The sequence below is a fragment of the Amblyraja radiata genome, chromosome 2 (genome assembly GCF_010909765.2).
Source record: "Amblyraja radiata isolate CabotCenter1 chromosome 2, sAmbRad1.1.pri, whole genome shotgun sequence".
Taxonomy (NCBI): domain Eukaryota; kingdom Metazoa; phylum Chordata; class Chondrichthyes; order Rajiformes; family Rajidae; genus Amblyraja; species Amblyraja radiata.
This window is the reverse complement of record NC_045957.1, coordinates 73,100,002-73,120,762: the sequence shown is the minus strand read 5'-3', so window position 1 is coordinate 73,120,762 and position 20,761 is coordinate 73,100,002. Positions and strand designations below refer to the sequence as shown.

The following is a 20,761-nucleotide window of genomic DNA, read 5'->3' as shown; positions in this document are numbered from 1 at the left end:
AACATTGCTTCTGATTTTCACTCTCATGATATGACCAGACTCATGTGGTTATCCAACATTTTTGTTTTCATGATTTTGTTTGTAAAGTTCCTTTCTGAAATGCTTTTGTATTTTTTTTTTTGTCCTTATTTTTCGTTTTAAGAAAGGAGGAGTGTTTATTATTCTGTGGGGAAATCTAAATTTGCTTTCATTTCTTTAAGGCATTTTCCATGTAAATATCTGTGTAGTTCAGATTGGTAATTCAACCCAGTCTCTTGTTCTTGCTGAGAAATATTAGTCGGGAATTTTGCAGAGAAATATTAGTTGCTAATATTACAGAGAAATATTAGTAGCTAAAGCTTTGTCAGTTTTCTTTGAACAAATTGTGGACTGGGACAATTAGAAATGACCCAAAAGAAAATATTTGTGTTTTATATAATGCCAAGCTGTGGTTGGCACGTATTATTTATCACAGTACCAGGCACACATTCCTTGTGGTACTACAATAGAATTTAATCACTCTCGTCAACATTCTCGTTGGATTTCACAATCTTCTTTCTCAACTGACTGCAGAATTGTCGACCACACTTGGAATCGATATCACGCCACTTTTAACATTGACAGTAGGGACTAGTAATCTAATTCTATAAACAAGTCAACGGGTGTTTCATTTGTGAAATGAAACACTGAGATATTCACAAAGCAATTGAGTAAACAATCTTAAAATGAGCTCTTAGACACGCAGCATGAAGGTTATTTTGTGCAAAATGCTTGTTTTTGCTGTGTGCACTCTTTTTTTCCACTCTGCACTCATGTTCACATTTTTAGTGGAAAGGGCTTGATATTTTTCAATAATCTACCTAACAAAAACTAGAAACATTTGTATTATTCATTCATTGAGAGCCACTCCATCATCAGAAGCAGGCAATTCCACTGTGAGTATTTTACTTAACGTGTTGCACCAACTGAAAAAGTCTAATGATGGTTTTATTCCCAAGACCCTGTAGCTTAATTGAAAATTCTCTAAAGGATCAATTTCAGCTTTATTATGCCATCTATCTTGAAAAGAAGTCAGGCCTTGCATACAGAAAACGTGTGCATGAGTTTCAGACAAAACAACCATCTGTGTTATGTAATGATGGCTTTTGGAGGCCAGGTTGATATGTTACTAAGTCAGCATTGCAGGAGCTCCAGCTTCAACCTGTCCCCTGTCTGATGTGGTCTTAGCTAAGCCCCCTCCCCCCCCCCTAATAACAAAGCAAAAATACCAACAACCTAGAGATAGATCAACCGTGATTGAATGGCGGTGAAGACTTGATGGGCCAAATAGCCTAATTCTGCTCCTATCACTTATGACCCAGTGGTGCAGCCTGGGCTCCCAGCATGGCTGTGATGGGCTTGGTTTATATAACACAAGAGTGGGTCCTGAGCCATCCGTGCCTGCTCATCAACACAATAACATCACAGCTGAGCTTTTCCCATCATGCCATAACCCTTGAGGAAACGAGCTATTGTGTACACATATCTCTTTCATGGCCATCTCTTTCATGGCCATTTGGGGCAATTTTTTTCCCCCAAATCATCCAGCGGAACGGAACCAGAATTTTGGGTAGGTAATTTCCGTCAAAGTGGAAACGCTGATTGCGCTCCAAATTTATTTTTTTTCTGGATTTTTTCTTACTCTGGGAAAAAAAGGGGGGGGGGGGGTGCGACCGCACTCAACGCACCTCCCCCCCCCCCCCCCCCCCCCTTTTTTTCCCAGAGTAAGAAAAAAGACCTGTGCAGTTGGGGGAAGCCGGTGACGCAGTAGCGACGCAAAATGATGCTGTCTCTCCGCGCATGCGCAGTGGGCCTGGGGGGGGATTAGATCACCAATTGCACTCAACACAATCATAGATCGCCTCGACGCCTCGTGCCTACACTGGGTGAGTAGTGGAATATTGCGTTGCGGGAGGGGGAGTCTGTTTTTTAGGTGGCAAACTACCCGCGAGGGGTCCAATCTGGCCCGCGGATGATTTGGAAAAAAAAGGAGTGCCCATTTCTCCGGGCCTGGGGGGGGGGGGGGGGCTGCAGTGTCTGCCCACCCGGTCCATCGCCTGCATCCGCGGAGACCATTCTCCCATCGCCGGGCGGGAGCGGGAACAAATTAATCTGAACCCAGTGCTGGCAGCGGCCGTAACCCCGACACCAGACGCCGCTCCGGCCGGGCCCATGCCACCACCACTATTCCATGTTGAAATTGATGTGATGTGAAGTTGTTAGGTTGTTAGGTCAGGAGGACCATTAAAGGTGCACTGCACACACTAACACAGTTTTTCTTTACAGGTTTTCTTTACTCCAAAAACTTACAGTATTTTACTTGCAGTTTTTGCATGCTCCTTTATAACATTTTACAACAGTACAACTTGATTATTAAAACAAGGACAATTTCAATTCTTGATTTTAAACAATGTATACAACAATGACCCCAACCAACCCATTCCACCCACTCATTGCTCTTGACTCAACCAAAATTATTTCTGAAATATTGGTCATAAATTTGGTGCAAAAATTCTCCAAAATAATGCTCAGAATGCATCAGAAAGCATCTAAAACCCCAGAGCTTCCAGGGCCCTTAAGTGGACCTCAGCCGCGAGGGACTTTGGGCTCGTGATGTGCGCTGTGCACACATTATTTCACATACATTTTTTGTAATCCTGTCATGCCACCCCCCTTTTTGAAAAGCTTTGTATGGGCCTGCTCGTTTATATTGTTTCTTCGATAGCAGATCATCTGGTCCAGTTCACATCGATAGTTCAACCCAGATACAACTGAAGGCTCCTCAAACTAACCAACCCCCCACCCCCAGCGCCCCCCGATAGATGCTCCTGAAACAATTCAGGGTGACAAAAAGCTGGCTTTAACCTCACTACTGCCATCTTTGTTCTTCCTGTCTATTCATCCACTCTGATCAATTTGCAGTTGCCTCACTATGATATGAACATTTGTCAAAGAATAAATATTAATAAATAAAATACATATTGAAATTCATCTTATTTTATTCATTAGAGTGAATTTGCAGTAAAAATGAGAGCCACAAGAGCTCGACTGAGCAGAAAAGTTTTATTTATTCTGTTTCTCATATTCTTTCAAAGTTTGATGTTGGTGGTGAAGAATAAAGTTCTAGGTTGCAGAAAGATACCAGTGGCCTCGGGAGATAGGTACAAAAGTGGCAATGGGAGTTCAATTCAGAGGTAACCCATTGGTTCAAATCAATAAAGCAAAAAGATACACAGTAAAATGTTAGGATTCTCAGAGTGTGAAGAAACAGGAGACAAAAGAAACTGCAGATGCTAGAATCTTACATAGTCCTGGAGTAGATCAGTAGACTCTGGAGAACATGGTTAGGTAATATTTCAGGTCGGGCCCTGAACTCCCAGAACTTGGGTCTGAACTCCCCTTTATACTAAACATGGATAGGCAACATTTCAGGTCAGGACTCTTTTTCAGACTATTAGGATATTGTAACTCATACTTCTTCAGACTTCTTCAGAATATTGTAATTCATGCCAATAAATCCCCACAGGTCAGATAGAAATGGTGATTTAGAAGGCAAAAGAGACATCTGCATTAATTGGCTGGATTAATTAATTGGCTTAGAATATGAGTGGGGAGACTGTGCAGAATCAAATATTATAAATGTCACAGCTGGATTACTGCCTACAGTTCTGGGTGCGACACTGGAGCAAGGACGTAATAGTATTAAAGAGCATTTAGAGCCAAATTATAAGAATGTTGTAGGACAGGTGAATTATAGATATGGGAAGAAACTGTCAGGTTGGGATTGTTTCTTTTGGATAAAAAAGGAATGATAAGTTTAAATGAGATGTAATGAAATTATGGAAGACCTGGATAAAACTGGAAGGACTCATTGCACTGAGGGTAGGTATGCAACAGGGGAAATGTAGATTTAAGTTAATCGGTGAAAGAATTAGAAGGGAATTGAGAAATAATACACTTCACTCAACAGTGGTGGCATTCCAGAAAATGTGGTGGAAACAAAAGTCCTCGATTCAAAAATATGTGAATGAGCATTTGAAGAATTAGCTCAGGATAATGGACTGAAAATAAAACATAATATCAGCTATATACATGTATTTTATACAGCTTTATTTAGGAAGAATTGGAGGGACAGCACCTCATATTTCGCATGGGTAGCTAACACCCCAGCGGTATGAACAATGACTTCTCTAATTTCAGATAGCCCTTGCTTTCTCTCTCCATCCCCTTCCCAGTTCTCCCACTAATCTTCCTGTCTCCGACTATATTCTATCTTTGTCCCACCCCCTCCCCTGACATCAGTCTGAAGAAGGGTCTCGCCCATTCCTTCTCTCCAGAGATGCTGTTTCACCCACTGAGTTACTCCAGCATTTTGTGTCTACCTTGTATTGAAAACATCATGTGCCTGACACTAGACTCCCGAAGCAGACATTCTGTTCCAAGCTTTGTCATGGGAAGGGATTACCAGAAGTTTAAAAAGAGAGGCAAAACACAGACAGACTTAACTCAGAGCTCCCGTGGATTTTGAAGAAACAGCAGCAAAGAGAAGCAGGAAAGAGCAGTGATTGGTTCTAGCCCAAGTGGGAGGAGAGTTAGAAGTGAGTCAGAGGGGGAAAACTGTTTAAAACTGAGGAATTTGGTTTGTAAATTGGTAAATTAGGCAATTTATCAGTCAGTATAAGCAAAGACGGCTCTTAGGGAGCGGCAGTGAGGGAGCAGCCTTGTGAGTAAAATGTGAGTCTTTGGCTCGAGAGTCTTCGGCGAGGAGACTGAGGAGAGGAGGCTACGGATAAAGCTCGAGAGGACGGAATGCGGTGAACACATGTCGGGGCAGATGAGACAGTGTGATGCTTGCAGAATGTGGGAGCCCAGGGACACGGATGGAACCTCTGGCTGCTACAACTGTGGCAAGTGCGTCCAGCTTCAGCTCCTGAAGGACCGTATTGGAGAAGCAGCTGGATGACCTCAGGGCCATCCGGGAAAACAAGGGTTTCCTGGTCAGGACCTACAGTGAGGTAGTCACGCCGAGGATACGGGAAGAACCAAGGTGTGTGACGGAGAGAAAGGGTGGAAATCGTGGAGTGCAGGAGACCCAGGTGCCTGATGAAAACAGATACATCCTCTTGGGAACTGTCCGGGGAGACGATGTTTCCAGTCCGAGCGGCGGACACGTCGGTGGCTCCAATCCTGGAGATGGGATTCGACCGGCGAGACCAACATCGGGCAGAGCCAGTGGTGGGTGACTCCTTTGTCTGAGGAGTGGACAGGAGATTCTGTGGCGGCAAATGAGATGCGAGGATGGTCTGTTGCCTCCCTGGTGCCAGGGTTCAGGATGTCATGAGCCGAATTCAGAACATCCTCGAGAGAGAAGGTGAACAGCCAGCAGTAGTTGTGCATGTAGGCACAAACGACATCGGGAAGAAGAGGAAGGAGTTTCTCCAACATCACTTCAGAGAGTTGGGAAGAAGACTGAAATGCCGGACTTCTAGGGTGGTTATCTCTGGATTGCTTCCAGTACCTCGTGCTAGTGAGGACAGGAACAGGGAGATAGGGGATCTGAATGTGTGATGAAGGGCTGGAGCAGGGAGCAAGGATTTAGATTTATAGACCACTGGGATCTCTTCTGGGGTAGGGGTGACCTGTACAAAAGGGACGGGTTACACCTTAACCGGAGGGGGACCGACATTCTGGCAGGCAGGTTTGCTGGGGCTACACGTGTGGGTTTAAACTAAATAGTGGGGGGGAGGGATTGATAAATTGGGAGTATAAAGATGGAGTTGAAGGGGAAGTGACTACAGGAAAAATTACAAAAGATTCTCGAATTAATGGGAAGGAAAACTCGAGAATGGACAACAGAGTATGTGGTGTATATGAATGCGCGAAGTATAAGGAATAAAGTGGCCGAACTTGAGGCTCAGTTAGAAACTGGCAAGCATGATGTTGTGGGAATTACTGAGACATGGCTGCAAGAGGGCCAGGGCTGGGAACTGAACATTCAACGGTATACCTCCTATCGAAAAGACAGACAGGTGGGCAGATGAGGTGAGGTTGCTCTGTTGGTGAGGAATGAAATTCAGTCCCTTGCAAGGGGTGACATTGAAACAGGAGATGTGGAGTCAGTATGGATAGAACTAAGGAATTGTAATGGTAAAATGACCCTAATGAGACTAATCTACAGGCCCCCAAACAGTAGCCTGGACATAGGTCGCAAGTTGAATCAGAAGTTAAAATTGGCATGTAGCAAAAGTAATGCTGTGGTTGTTATGGGAAATTTCAACATTCGGGTAGACTGGGAAAATCAGGTTGGTACTGGTCCCCAAGAAAGGGACTTTATAGAGTGCCTTTGTGATGGATTCTTAGAACAGCTTGTATTGGAGCCTACCAGGGAGAAGGCAATTCTGGATTTATTGTATGTAATGAACCGGATTTGATAAAGGACCTCGAGGTTAATGAGCAATTAGGAGGCAGTGACCAAAACATGGTCAGGTTTAATCTACAATTGGAGAGGGAGAAGGGTAGATCAGAGGTGTCCGTGTTGCAGTTGAATAAAGGGGACTATGGGGCCATGAGGGAGGAGCTGGCCAAAGTTGACTGGAAAGATACACTAGCAGGGATGACAGTGGAACAAAAATGGCAGGTATTTCTAGGAATAATACAGAAGGTGCAGGATCAGTTAATTCCTAGGAGGAATAAAGATTCCAAAGGGAGAAAGGGACAAACCCAAGGGACGTCGGGGACAGTATAAAAATTAAAGCGAAGAAGTACAACGTAGCAAAGATGAGCGGGAAGCAAGAGGATTGGGTAATGTTTAAAGAACAACAAAAGATAACTAAAAAGACAATACGGGGAGAAAAGATGAGGTACGAAGGTAAGCTAGCCAAGAATATAAAGCAGGATAGTAAAAGCTTCTTTAGGTATGTGAAGAGAAAAACATTAGTTAAGACCAAAGTTGGACCCTTGAAGACCAAAAAAGGTGATTTTTTTATGGGGAACAAGGAAATGGCAGATGAGTTGAACAGGTACTTTGGATCCATCTTCACTAAGGAGGACCAAACAATCTTCCTGATATACAGTAGTAGTGGCCAGAGCATCTGGGGTGACGGAGGAACTGAAGGAAATCCACATTAGGCAGGAAATGGTGTTGGATAGACTGATGGGACTGAAGGCTGATAAATCCCCAGGGCCTGATGGTCTGCATCCCAGGGTACTTAAGGAAGTGGCTCTAGAAATCGTGGATGCATTGGTGATAATTTTCCAATGTTCTATAGACTCAGGATCAGTTCCTGTGGATTGGAGGGTAACTAATGTTATCCAACTGTTTAAGAAAGGCGGAAGAGAGAAAACAGGGAATTATAGACCAGTTAGCCTGACATCGGTGTTGGGGAAAATACTGGAGTCAATTATAAAAGATGAGATAGCCAAACATTTGGATAGCAGTAACAGGATCGGTTCTGAGTCAGCATGGATTTACGAAGGGGAAATCATGCTTGACTAATCTTCTGGAATTTTTTTAAGATGTAACTACGATTATGGACAAGGGAGAGTCAGTGGATGTAGTGTACCTGGACTTTCAGAAAGCATTTGATAAGGTCCCACATAGGAGATTCGTGGGCAAAATTAGGGCACATGATATTGCGTGTAGAGTGCTGACATGGATAGAGAAGCGGTTGGCAGACAGGAAACAAAGAGTAGTGATTAACGGGTCCCTTTCAGAATGGCAGGCAGTGACTAGTGAGGTACTGCAAGGCTCGGTGCTGGGACCGCAGCTATTTACAATAGAAACATAGAAACATAGAAATTAGGTGCAGGAGTAGGCCATTCGGCCCTTCGAGCCTGCACCGCCATTCAATATGATCATGGCTGATCATCCAACTCAGTATCCCGTACCTGCCTTCTCTCCATACCCTCTGATCCCCTTAGCCACAAGGGCCACATCTAACTCCCTCTTAAATATAGCCAATGAACTGGCCTCAACTACCCTCTGTGGCAGAGAGTTCCAGAGATTCACCACTCTCTGTGTGAAAAAAGTTTTTCTCATCTCGGTTTTAAGGATTTCCCCCTTATCCTTAAGCTGTGACCCCTTGTCCTGGACTTCCCCAACATCGGGAACAATCTTCCTTCATCTAGCCTGTCCAACCCCTTAAGAATTTTGTAAGTTTCTATAAGATCCCCTCTCAAACTCCTAAATTCTAGAGAGTATAAACCAAGTCTATCCAGTCTTTCTTCATAAGACAGTCCTGACATCCCAGGAATCAGTCTGGTGAACCTTCTCTGCACTCCCTCTATGGCAATAATGTCCTTCCTCAGATTAGGAGACCAAAACTGTACGCAATACTCCAGGTGTGGTCTCACCAAGACCCTGTACAACTGCAGTAGAACCTCCCTGCTCCTATACTCAAATCCTTTTGCTATGAAAGCTAACATACCATTCGCTTTCTTCACTGCCTGCTGCACCTGCATTCCTACTTTCAATGACTGGTGTACCATGACACCCAGGTCTCGCTGCATCTCCCCTTTTCCTAATCGGCCACCATTTAGATAACAGTCTGCTTTCCTGTTTTTGCCACCAAAATGGATAACCTCACATTTATCAACATTATACTGCATCTGCCAAACATTTGCCCACTCACCCAGCCTATCCAAGTCACCTTGCAGTCTCCTAGCATCCTCCTCACAGCTAACACTGCCCCCCAGCTTAGTGTCATCCGCAAACTTGGAGCTATTGCCTTCAATTCCCTCATCCAGATCATTAATATATATTGTAAATAGCTGGGGTCCCAGCACTGAGCCTTGCGGTACCCCACTAGTCACTGCCCGCCATTGTGAAAAGGACCCGTTTACTCCTACTCTTTGCTTCCTGTTTGCCAGCCAGTTCTCTATCCACATCAATACTGAACCTCCAATGCCGTGTGCTTTAAGTTTGTATACTAATCTCTTATGTGGGACCTTGTCGAAAGCCTTCTGGAAGTCTAGATAGACCACATCCACTGGTTCTCCCCTATCCACGCTACTAGTTACATCCTCGAAAAATTCTATAAGATTCGTCAGGCATGATTTACCTTTCGTAAATCCATGCTGACTTTGTCCAATGATTTCACCACTTTCCAAATGTGCTGCTATCCCATCTTTAATAACTGACTCTAGCAGTTTCCCCACTACAGATGTAAGACTAACTGGTCTGTAATTCCCCGTTTTCTCTCTCCCTCCCTTCTTAAAAAGTGGGGTTACGTTTGCTACCCGCCAATCCTCAGGAACTACTCCAGAATCTAAAGAGTTTTGAAAGATTATTACTAATGCATCCACTATTTCTGGAGCTACTTCCTTAAGTACTCTGGGATGCAGCCTATCTGGCCCTGGGGATTTATCGGCCTTTAATCCATTCAATTTACCCAACACCACTTCCCGACTAACCTGGATTTCACTCAATTCCTCCAACTCCTTTGACCCGCGGTCCCCTGCTATTTCCGGCAGATTATTTATGTCTTCCTTAGTGAAGACGGAACCAAAGTAGTTATTCAATTACTCCGCCATATCCTTGTTCCCCATGATCAACTCACCTGTTTCTGACTGCAAGGGACCTACATCTGTTTTAACTAATCTCTTTCTTTTCACATCTCTATAAAAACTTTTGCAGTCAGTTTTTATGTTCCCTGCCAGTTTTCTTTCATAATCTATTTTTCCTTTCCTAATTAAGCCCTTTGTCCTCCTCTGCTGGTCTCTGAATTTCTCCCAGTCCTCTGGTATACTGCTTTTTCTGGCTAATTTGAACGCATCATCCTTCGCTTTGATACTATCCCTGATTTCCCTTGTTATCCACGGATGCACTACCTTCCCTGATTTATTCTTTTGCCAAACTGGGATGAACAATTTTTGTAGTTCATCCATGCAGTCTTTAAATGTCTTCCATTGCATATCTACCGTCAACCCTTTTAGAATTAATTGCCAGTCAATCTTGGCCAATTCACTTCTCATACCCTCAAAGTTACCTTTCTTTAAGTTCAGAACCATTGTTTCTGAATTAACAATGTTACTCTCCATCCTAATGAAGAACTCAACCATATTATAGTCAATCTTGCCCAAGGGGGCACGTACAACAAGACTGCTAAATAACCCTTCCTCATTACTCAATACCCAGTCTAAAATAGCCTGCTCTCTCGTTGGTTCCTCTACATGTTGATTTAGATAACTATCCCGCATACATTCCAAGAAATCCTCTTCCTCAGTACCCCTGCCAATTTGATTCACCCAATCTATATGTAGATTGAAGTCACCCATTATAACTGTTTTGCCTTTGTCGCACGCATTTCTAATTTCCTGTTTGATACCATCTCCAACTTCACTACTACTGTTAGGTGGCCTGTACACAACACCCACCAGCGTTTTCTGCCCCTTAGTGTTTCGCAGCTCTACCCACACCAATTCCACATCCTCCAAACTAATGTCCTTCCTTTCCATTGCGTTAATCTTCTCTCTAACCAGCAACGCTACCCCACCTCCTTTTCCTTTCTCTCTATCCCTCCTGAATATTGAATATCCCTGGATGTTCAGCTCCCAGCCTTGGTCACCCTGGAGCCATGTCTCCGTGATCCCAACTATATCATAATCATTAATGGCTATCTGCACGTTCAACTCATCCACCTTATTATGAATACTCCTTGCATTGAGACACAAAGCCTTCAGGCTTGTTTTTACAACACTCTTACCCCTTAAACAATTATGTTGAAAAGTGGCCCTTTTTGATTTTTGCCCTGGTTTTGTCTGCCTGCCACTTTCACTTTTACAATATACATCAATGATTTGGATGAAGGGATTCAAAGTAACATTAGCAAATTTGCAGATGACACAAAGCTGGGTGGCAGTGTGAACTGTGAGGAGGGTGCTATGAGAATGCAGGGTGACTTGGGCAGGTTGGGGGAGTGGGCAGATGCATGGCAGATGAGGTTTAATGCGGATAAATGTGAGGTTATCCACTTTGGTAACAAAAACAGCAAGGCAGATTACTATCTAAATGGTGTCAAGTTGGGAAAAGGGAAAGTACAACGGGAACTGAGGGTCCTTGTTCATCTGTCTGTGAAAGTAAGCATGCAGGTACAGCAGGCAGTGAAGAAAGCGAATGGCATGTTGGCCTTTATAACAAGAGGATTCGAATAAAGCAGCAAAGAGGTCCTTCTGCAGTTGTACAGAGCCCTAGTGAGGCCACACCTGGAGTATTGTATGCAGTTTTGGTCTCTTAATTTGAGGAAGGACATTCTTGCTATTGAAGGAGTGCAGCTTAGGTTCACAAGGTTAATTCCCGGGATGGCGGGACTGTCATATGCTGAGAGAATGGAGCAGCTGGGCTTGTACACTCTGGAGTTTAGAAGGATGAGAGGATATCTCATTGAAACATATAAGATTGTTAAGGGTTTGGACACGCTAGAGGCAGGAAACATGTTCCCGATGTTGGGGGAGTCCAGAACCAGGGCCACAGTTTAAGAATAAGGAGTAAGCCATTTAGAACGGAGACGAGGTAACACATTTTCTCACAGAGAGTGATGAGTCTGTGGAACTCTGCCTCAGAGGGTGGTGGAGGCGGGTTCTCTGGATGCTTTCAAGAGGGAGCTAGATAGGGCTCTTAAAAATAGCGGAGTCAGCGGATATGGGGAGAAGGCAGGAACGGGGTACTGATTGGGGATGATCAGCTATGATCACATCGAATGGTGGTGCTGGCTCGAAGGGCCAAATGACCTACTCCTGCAACTATTGTCTATTGTCTCCCCAAAGCCTCCTTGAATAAATGTAACATCCCTACTGACTCATGGCAATACCTGGCCTATGACAGCTCAAAGTGGAGAAGAAGCATTCAGGGCGGTGTTGAGAACCATGTGGCCATGTATCAGGAGCACACAAGGACACTGTGTAAGCTGCATAATAGGTGTACCATCTCACAAATAACCCACCCATTTGCCCAGCTAACTCCCACCTGCCCTTATAATGGAAGAGTTGGTATTTCCAACATTGGCCTCATTGGTCAGCTTCAAACCTACAAAACTGTAGTGAACACAAGGCACCCTTGATCCCAAGGGACTGCCAAAGATAATTGCATGCAGCAATTTAAATTTGTTCCTTAAATGTGCAGCAAAACATTTCTGCAGAGTGATTATAAGTGCTCTGTCAATGCAGGTTTGTTTCTCTCTCTACAAAAACAAATGGATCGCATACAGCCTTCTGAGACTTCCATGCAAAATTATTTAATAGGCAACATAACTAAAAATCTAGAGTGCTTCACCTGTGATCTTCTATCTGTTTATATTAAAGCTCAAAGTTCACTTAGGTGTTGAGATTAGTGAGGGTGAATGCATTAGCCATTTTTCTATTGATACAATGATGCAAAAACGTGGAGATTTATACAATTTATCTTATGTTCAGAAATCCACTCCATGGTCAATTATTTCCCCAGATTTTGAATAAAATTGATCACAAAACTCACGTTTTAAAAAATAAAATTGCCGCTTGAGCTGCTGACGTCACAATGCCCACATATCGAGGCCCACTTGCCTCCAGGCCCCGTCCCCCCGCCGCTGTGGACTGAACCCCCCCCCCCCACCCCACCCGTTCTCAAAATGCGCAGAAAGAACGAACATTCTGCAGATCGGGAGGTCACCGGAGGTCACAGCAGGTTACAGCCGGTCACTGGAGGCCACCGGCTTGCTTCTGAATCCACTCCGTCTCCCCCACCCGATGGTAGAACATGGCGACGGCAGTTATTGTCGCGCGAGGCACGCGATGAGAAGCTGGCCCTGGCGGCCATTACTCTCTCTGGGAAACCTGCAATTCCTCCGTTGATATCAAGGGGGTAGCGTGTGTGCGGGGGGTGGGGTAGTTAGTGTGTGTGACGCCACATGCTGCCCACCCTCCCCGCAACCGCACGTTGGGGGAACAGACCCAACGGGTCTGCACTTGGTCTAGTAACTTTTAAAACTAGAAACTATTTCAAAATTGACCCAAGCCATTGTTAACTGAAAACAAATCGATATATATTGAATGGGTTAGATAAAGAGAGGTGCCAGCAATTGGAAAGATTATACGGTGCATTTTGCACTATTCACCGGCCATTCAACCCAATTGATGTTCATGGTCCACACAAGCTTCATTCCACCCCTCTTCATGTAATGGGCCTGTCCCACTTAGGCAATTTTTCAGGCGACTGCCGGTGACTGTCAAGCTGCTGGCAGTCGCCTGAAAAACCGGCAACTGGAACGGCGACTGTCAGAGTGGAACACACACACACACAAACACATTGCTTCCTTCACCAACCCGTTATGCAGGCGGGGGACAGGGCAAGCGGGGGGAGCGCTGTCTGAGTGAAATTCACACGGTGCAATGTCAATATGACACACATCGCGATGAACAAGAAGGTTTGCGCTGTAATTAAGAAGCTAAAAAGCACAGTCCTTTAAAAGAAGGGGATGAGGGTGGAGAGGGGGGAGGGGGAGAGAGAGGGAAGAAGGGGGGAGAAGGGGGAGAGGGGGAAGAAGGAGTGGAGACAACTTTTAAGAAGCCAGAAATGCATGGCTGTGTAGTTCGGCGGACACTAACATTACCGGTCGGTTATCCTTGGTTCTGAAAACTGCTGCTTAATTTTTTTTCCCAATGAGCCAATGAAATTCACTGGTCAGCACTGGCTACAATCTACGAGAACCCAAGAGAACCATCGATCTCCTGGCAAGCCACTAGGACATCCTGGCAACCCACCTACGGCACGAGAATTCTCGCTACTCTCCATGGCAGCTTCATTCTAGTCGTCGCTAATTTTTCAACATGTTGAAAAAATTGCGGCGACCATAATGAGGCCGTGACTAGTTCCCAGAACGCGGGAACTCCTCACGACCACGAAGGCAACTCCCCGGCAACCACCCGCGAACATGTGGTGACTGCATAGTCTCCTGCAATCGCCTAAAAAGTTGTCTAAGTGGGACAGGCCCATAATCCTATTAAAGGAACAACTGGCTTATATTGCTTGTCCAACTTTTCCCAAAATATATTCAGCTTGACAACTTACTATGATTGCAAGACTCACATTCCAACAACTCTTTCAATTCTACTTACCTGGCACTAGAGACATCTGCTCTACGTCAATCTTAAACACCAGCATGGAGCTAAAGAATTAAATTACCTAAAAGTATGCTGCATACATATAGTAAGTTGCAATTTTGCAAACTGTCTGTTATCAATGTTGTGTATTCCACTTCATGTTTTCTCTTTTAGATAATACTGCCTGGATCCTGACCAGAGGGGGAGGATTCAACCAGCAAGAACAGGGCACCTACTACCTGCCCATTCTCATTGCAGATGATGGCCTTCCAATGCTAAGCAGCACCAGCACGCTGACAATTCGCATATGTGGCTGTGATACAGATGGGAATGTTAGGTCCTGTAACGTCGAAGCCTACAGCCTTCCCATCAGCCTGAGCAGAGGGGCACTGATAGCAATTCTTAGTTGTATCTTCATCTTGTTGGGTAAGCTACTAGCTTTTATAACTGGTGTCCTAGCCATGTGTACAGATTTGACTCATAGATAACAATATTAAATTCAATATTCAAAGCTGCTTCCCAATTTATTGCAGTTAAGACCAAACCACAATTTAAAAGATATGGGGTGATCTGCTTAAAGCTTTCATGATATTTAGAAACATAGAAACATAGAAAATAGGTGCAGGAGTAGGCCATTCGGCCCTTCAAGCCTGCACCACCATTCAATATGATCATGGCTGATCATCCAACTCAGTATCCTGTACCTGCCTTCTCTCCATACCCCCTAATACCTTTAGCCACAAGGGACACATCTAACTCCCTCAAATATAGCCAATGAACTGGCTTCAACTACCTTCTGTGCCAGTGAATTCCAGAGATTCACCACTCTCTGTGTGAAAAATGTTTTTCTCATCTCGGTCCTAAAAGATTTCCCCCTTATCCTTAAACTGTGACCCCTAGTTCTGGACTTCCCCAACATCGGGAACTATCTTCCTGCATCTAGCCTATCCAACCCCTTAAGAATTTTGTAAGTTTCTATAAAATCCCCCCTCAATCTTCTAAATTCTAGCGTGTACAAGCCGAGTCTATCCAGTCTTTCTTCATATGAAAGTCCTGACGTCCCAGGAATCAGCCTGGTGAACCTTCTCTGTACTCCCTCATTAGGGGAAATCGCATGAGAAAACATTTTTGCTATTTTGTAATCTGGGACTTGTGAGGTCAGTAGAAGTGTGAAGGAAGCACTACATAATAGTCAGAGCCTGGCCTTTCAAGAGTGAAATTAGAACATCCTTGGAGTTTTCTTTTGCAGACGCTAATTTAAGATGGATTTAAATTTGAGACAAGCACATTTTTGATAATCAAACATATTAAAAGATATGGAGATGCAAGGAAAATTGGATGCTGGAATCTTGAGCAAAACATGGTGCTGGAGTAACTTAGCTGGTCAGCTAGTATCTGTGGTAGCAATTAATAGGTGATGTTTTGGGACTGGACCCTTTTTCAGACTGGAGAAGAAGGGTCCCAACGTGAAAAGGCCACCTATCCATTCTCTCCACAGATGTTGCTTGACCCATTTCATTATTCCAGCACTTTGTGTTTTATTAAGGGACATGGAATTGGGTCACAAATTAGCCAATGATAGAAGAGACTCAAAGGTTTGAATGGCCTCTTCCTGATCTTTTTTTTATGTTCCTATCATTGGAGTTGCAACCGGTCTTGCTTAAATAATCACGATTTTCATTTGTGCTGGCAAGGCAAGAATCACTTCAAAGCCCAACTACCTAAACATCAATGAGTTCCGTATTCTTGATGGGCCCACTTATTCTAGATTATTAATACATATCCCAGCAAGTTATATTTGTTATCTGAGTCGGAGTGAGAAATGAATGATGTTCACTAAGAGAGAAATTATTTCTGCAGAAAAGTTGATGAAGAAGTTAGGCTAAGTATGCCTTCAAGCCGGGGAGTTATTGCTGGTCAAACAGCCATTGGAAAAATGCAGGCTCTGTCTTTCTGCTTTTCTAGCCATCCAAAATGTTTTTTGAACATAAATAATTGTAGATAACCTGATGAATGCATTTATTAAATTGCCCATCTTTTCACGTTAACCCTATCAAGTATTCTGCAGCCAGCAGACCTTGCAGGGCCAAGACAATGCACCATATCCCATCCTAGAACTCCCTATGAACTAAAATCAGTGGCTACCATTTCACAAAATGCAGGCACCAGATCATTCCATTCCTGCATTTACTAAGGATTTTCACATGTTACGTTAAAAATCATCATATTATTTTTCAAAAGAAGGTTTAATTATCTTGGACAATAGCACATACCAAGCTTCCCCACTTTGACTTGCTGTTATTCACACCATCCAATATTTTTGTTCTGTTGCAGTCAATGGAATTAAATATTGGGCACTGCAAGTAACAGCCAGAAGATCGTCAACACCCATTTCTGCCAGACCTTGGATAACATTTCTATACACGAAGCTGCTTTAGTCAGAGGGTGGTGAATCTGTGGAATTCATTGCCATAGAAGGCTGTGGAGGATGAGTCAATAGATATTTTTAAGGCAGAGATAGATAGATTCTTGATTACGACGGGTATCAGGGGTTATGGGGGAAAGGCAGGAGAATGGGTTGGGAGGGAGAGATAGATCAGCCGTTATTGAATGGCGGAGTAGACTTGATGGGCCGAATGGCCTAATTCTACTCCTATCACTTATGAACTTCCCATTCTATAGCGATTGACCTGTGTGTAAGTGTAGCTGGGGAAAGTTTAGTTATTCTACAGATCTGCAGATTACCTTTAGAATGCTGCATGGAGTTTACATTTTATGATCCTGTTCAACAAAGATATTGAGAGTGGGACGCCTATTTCTGACCTTATTATTTATCAGAGTTTACTGATGCTTCAGCCAATGACATGACAGTGGGGAATGGCATATGATTCACTGCAAACAAACTACTGTTCACCAAACAAGAGCAGGTACTCAGAAGATAGCGTTTACTTGGAGAGTGGAAGAAACAGATATCTCCCAATAAAGAGGAAATTGCCAAATCATCCATTTTGGAAAGACTAATTAAAAAGATACGTATTCATGAAATGGTGGGAGATTGTAAAACTCTGAGATGCAAACGATCTAGGTTCCTAATTCATGATTCACATAAGAGTAGTATGTTTATATAGGAAGTAATTAAGAAAGATATCATCATTCATTGTTTAGTAAAGTAGGGAAGCATTACTTCAGTTATACAAAGCATTGGTGAAAGTGCATCAGAACCACTGTCTACTGTGTTGGTCTCTGTATTTTCAGAAGGATATTTTTGCTAGAAGCAGTACAGGGAAGATTTATTGGACTAATAGCTGGAATGGGTCGGTTAACCTATGAAGACAAATTTGATTGGTTATGCTTTTACCTACTGGAATTTAGAAGAGTCAGAGAGAACTTGGTTAGAATCTCAACAGGGTTGAAATGCAGAGGATGTTCCCTCCTGTGAGAGAATCTAGAACCAGGAATCACTGTTTATATATTAGGGCTCACCCATTTCACACAGAGTTGAGATGATCGACAGAAAACCTACCCATTAAGGATACAAGAGCAGCAGAAGAATGGAGGTTCCTCTCTTAGTCACTATCCAGACCTGTAAATACATCGCCATTATTTCATTGTGTAGGAAGGAACTGTAGATGCTGGTTTACACCGGAGATAGACACAAAATGCTGGAGTAACTCAGCGGGACAGGCAGCATCTCTGGATGCCGTTCTATATGCCAGTTTTTTCTGCCTTCTTCTTAAGTAACTACTCTACAGTATAAATGTTTGTTTTAAGACTGCTCACAAGATGCAAGAGATGCAAATATTATTGCAGCATCTCAGCGGAGTCTCTGGTCAACACATCTCACAGTATAATCTATAACAGATTTTCCAACTGATCATGAGGGACTGGATGCCCAGTGCATGTAAGCAGACCCGTTGTAAATGTGAGAACATTTTAAACATTATTGCATTACTGAGGTTCTGGGATTTGCTTCCATTATCACATTAAGTAAAGATTGGAATGCACCACAAATTGGGGAAGTATACCATTTCTGGAACAGGAGCATCTCCACATTTGAAGAAGGGTCCTAATCCATGTCCTCCCGAGATGCTGCCTGGCCCATTGAGTCATTCCAGCACTTTGTGTTCTTTGGTAAACCAACATCTGCAGCTTATTGTGTCTCCATCTCCATGTTCCCTGGGATGGCGGGACTGTCATATGAGGAAAGATTGAAGAGACTGGGCTTGTATTCACTGGAGTTTAGAAGGATGAGGGGGATCTTATAGAAATATATAAAATTATAAAAAGGACTGGACAAGCTAGATGCAGGAAAAATGTTCCCAATGTTGGGCGAGCCCGGAACCAGGGGCCACAGAGAAAAAAACTTTTTCACCTAGAGAGTTGTGAATTTATGGAATTCCCTGCCACAGAGGGCAGTGGAGTCCAAATCACTGGATGGATTTAAGAGAGTTAGATAGAGCTCTAGGGGCTAGTGGAGTCAAAGGATATGGGGAGAAGGCAGGCACGGGTTATTGATTGGGGACGATCAGCCATGATCACAATGAATGGCGGTGCTGGCTCGAAGGGCCGAATGGCCTCCTCCTGCACCTAGTTTCTATGTTTCTATGTTTATTCTTCGATTCACTCTAATTGGATTTAGAATTCTGGGTAAAGGAATCAAGGATGAATTTGGTGAGACCCCCCCCCCCCCCCCCCTGAATTATTGCATGCAGGTTTGGTTTCTGTAAGGTGAAGTGGATGAGAATGAGGAGAGGGCAGACTGTGACAGAACCCCCCCCCCTCAAGGGACGGCTCCTGACGTCCCAAAACAAAAAAAAAAAAACAATAAAGAAAATAAACCCAATCCCACGCAGAGTTGGGTGGGAGGAGGGGGACCGGAGGAGGGCTAATATTCGTCCGAGACATCTATGTCCGCATCCTCATCCATAGCATCAGAGGAAAGCTCCGTCTCGTCGTCACTGGGCGCCTCAGACGGAAGAGGGGACAGAGTCTCAGGGGCGGCGACCCCTCTAGGAGTGGCGGACTTGGACGGCTGGTCGGGATGACGCCGGTGAAACTCCCTGATGAGGGAGGCGTCCAGGATGTGTCGAGCAGGAGCCCAGGACCTCTCCTCTGGACCGTAACCCTCCCAATCGACCAGGTATTGGAGACCCCTCCCGCGCGGCGGGAGCGCAGGAGGCGGTGCACCGTAAAGGCGGGGCCTTCGTCGATGAGACGAGGAGGAGGGACTGCGGGGACCAGGGAGCTCTCCCGGAATCGCTTTACTCTGGACACGTGGAACGTAGGATGGACCCGCATGGAACGAGGCAACTTGAGCCGCACAGCCGCTGGGTTGATGACCTTCTGGATCTCAAAGGGACCGATGAACTTGGGTGCCAACTTCTTGGACTCCACCCTCAAGGGAAGGTCCCGGGTCGACAGCCACACCTTCTGGCCAGCGAGGTAGGTGGGGGCCTGGGTGCGGTGTCGGTTGGCAGCCGTGGCGTAACGGTCCACGGAGCGGAGAAGAGCCGCCCTGGCTTGGGTCCACGTCCTGCGGCAGCGACGAATGAAGGCCTGGACGGACGGGCAGGAAACCTCTTTCTCCAGCGCCGGGAACAGTGGAGGCTGGAACCCGTAGGCACACTGGAAAGGGGAGAGCCCAGTGGCCGAGCTTGTCAGGGTGTTGTGGGCGTACTCCACCCACAACAACTGCTGGGACCAGGAGGAGGGATGCTTGGACACCATACACCGCAGCGCCGTCTCCATCTCCTGATTCTTCCTTTCAGTTTGGCCTTTGGACTGGGGATGAAATCCGGACGTCAGACTCACGGTGGCCCCCACAAGCGTGCAGAACTCCCTCCAGAACACAGAGGCAAACTGGGGTCCCCGGTCGGAGACCACATCGACGGGAGACCATGGAGCCTGAAGACGTGGAGTAACATGAGCTCGGCAGTTTCCTTGGCTGACGGAAGCGTGGGCAGGGGCACGAAGTGAGCATCTTGCTAAATCTATCAGCCACGGTCAGGATGGTGGTGTGACCACTGGATGGGGGCAGGCCGGTAACGAAGTCCAGGGAGATGTGGGACCATGGTCGATGGGGTACAGGCAGTGGAAGCAGATGACCCGCAGGAGCTTGGTGTGAGACCTTGTGCTGGTTGCAAACGGGACAGGCGTCGACAAACTCCCGAGTGTCCTCCTCCAGCGATGTCCACCAGAACCTCCGTAGCACCATCTCCTTGGTCCGCTGAATGCCGGGATGACAGGTGAGTCGAGAGCTGTGGGCCCACTGAAGAACGTCGGACCGCAGGGCAGAAACCACAAACAGGCGATCAGGAGGGCATGCACTGGGTCCATGCTGGTTCTCCAAGGCCGCCTTGACCCTCTCCTCCACTTCCCAGGTGAGGGAGGCAACCCTGTGCGAGGACGGGAGGATGGTGTTGGGGCCAGAGGCAGGCTCCTCCTTCGCCAGGAAACTGTCGAGAGAGGGCATCGGGCTTCACGTTGCGGGACCCAGGTCGGTAGGAGAGGGAGAAGTTGAAGCGGGTGAGGAAGAGAGACCAGCGGGCCTGACGAGAGTTGAGCCTCTTGGCTGACTGGAGGTATTCAAGGTTCTTGTGGTCAGTCCAAACCAAGAAAGGCTGCTCGGTTCCCTCCAGCCAGTGACGCCATTCCTCCAACGCCAACTTAA

General features: G+C 45.2%; 1 protein-coding gene across 2 annotated transcripts in view; it reads left to right on the top strand.

Annotated features, from left to right (window-relative positions):
• LOC116990886 (cadherin-20-like) overlaps positions 1-20,761 on the top strand; it is a 207,641-nt gene that overhangs the window by 176,651 nt on the left and 10,229 nt on the right. For both annotated transcript variants that reach the window (XM_033049008.1, XM_033049001.1), the window contains exon 11: positions 14,266-14,517. In XM_033049008.1, coding sequence (XP_032904899.1) covers positions 14,266-14,517 — 252 coding nt within the window. The remainder of the gene's footprint in view (positions 1-14,265; positions 14,518-20,761) is intronic.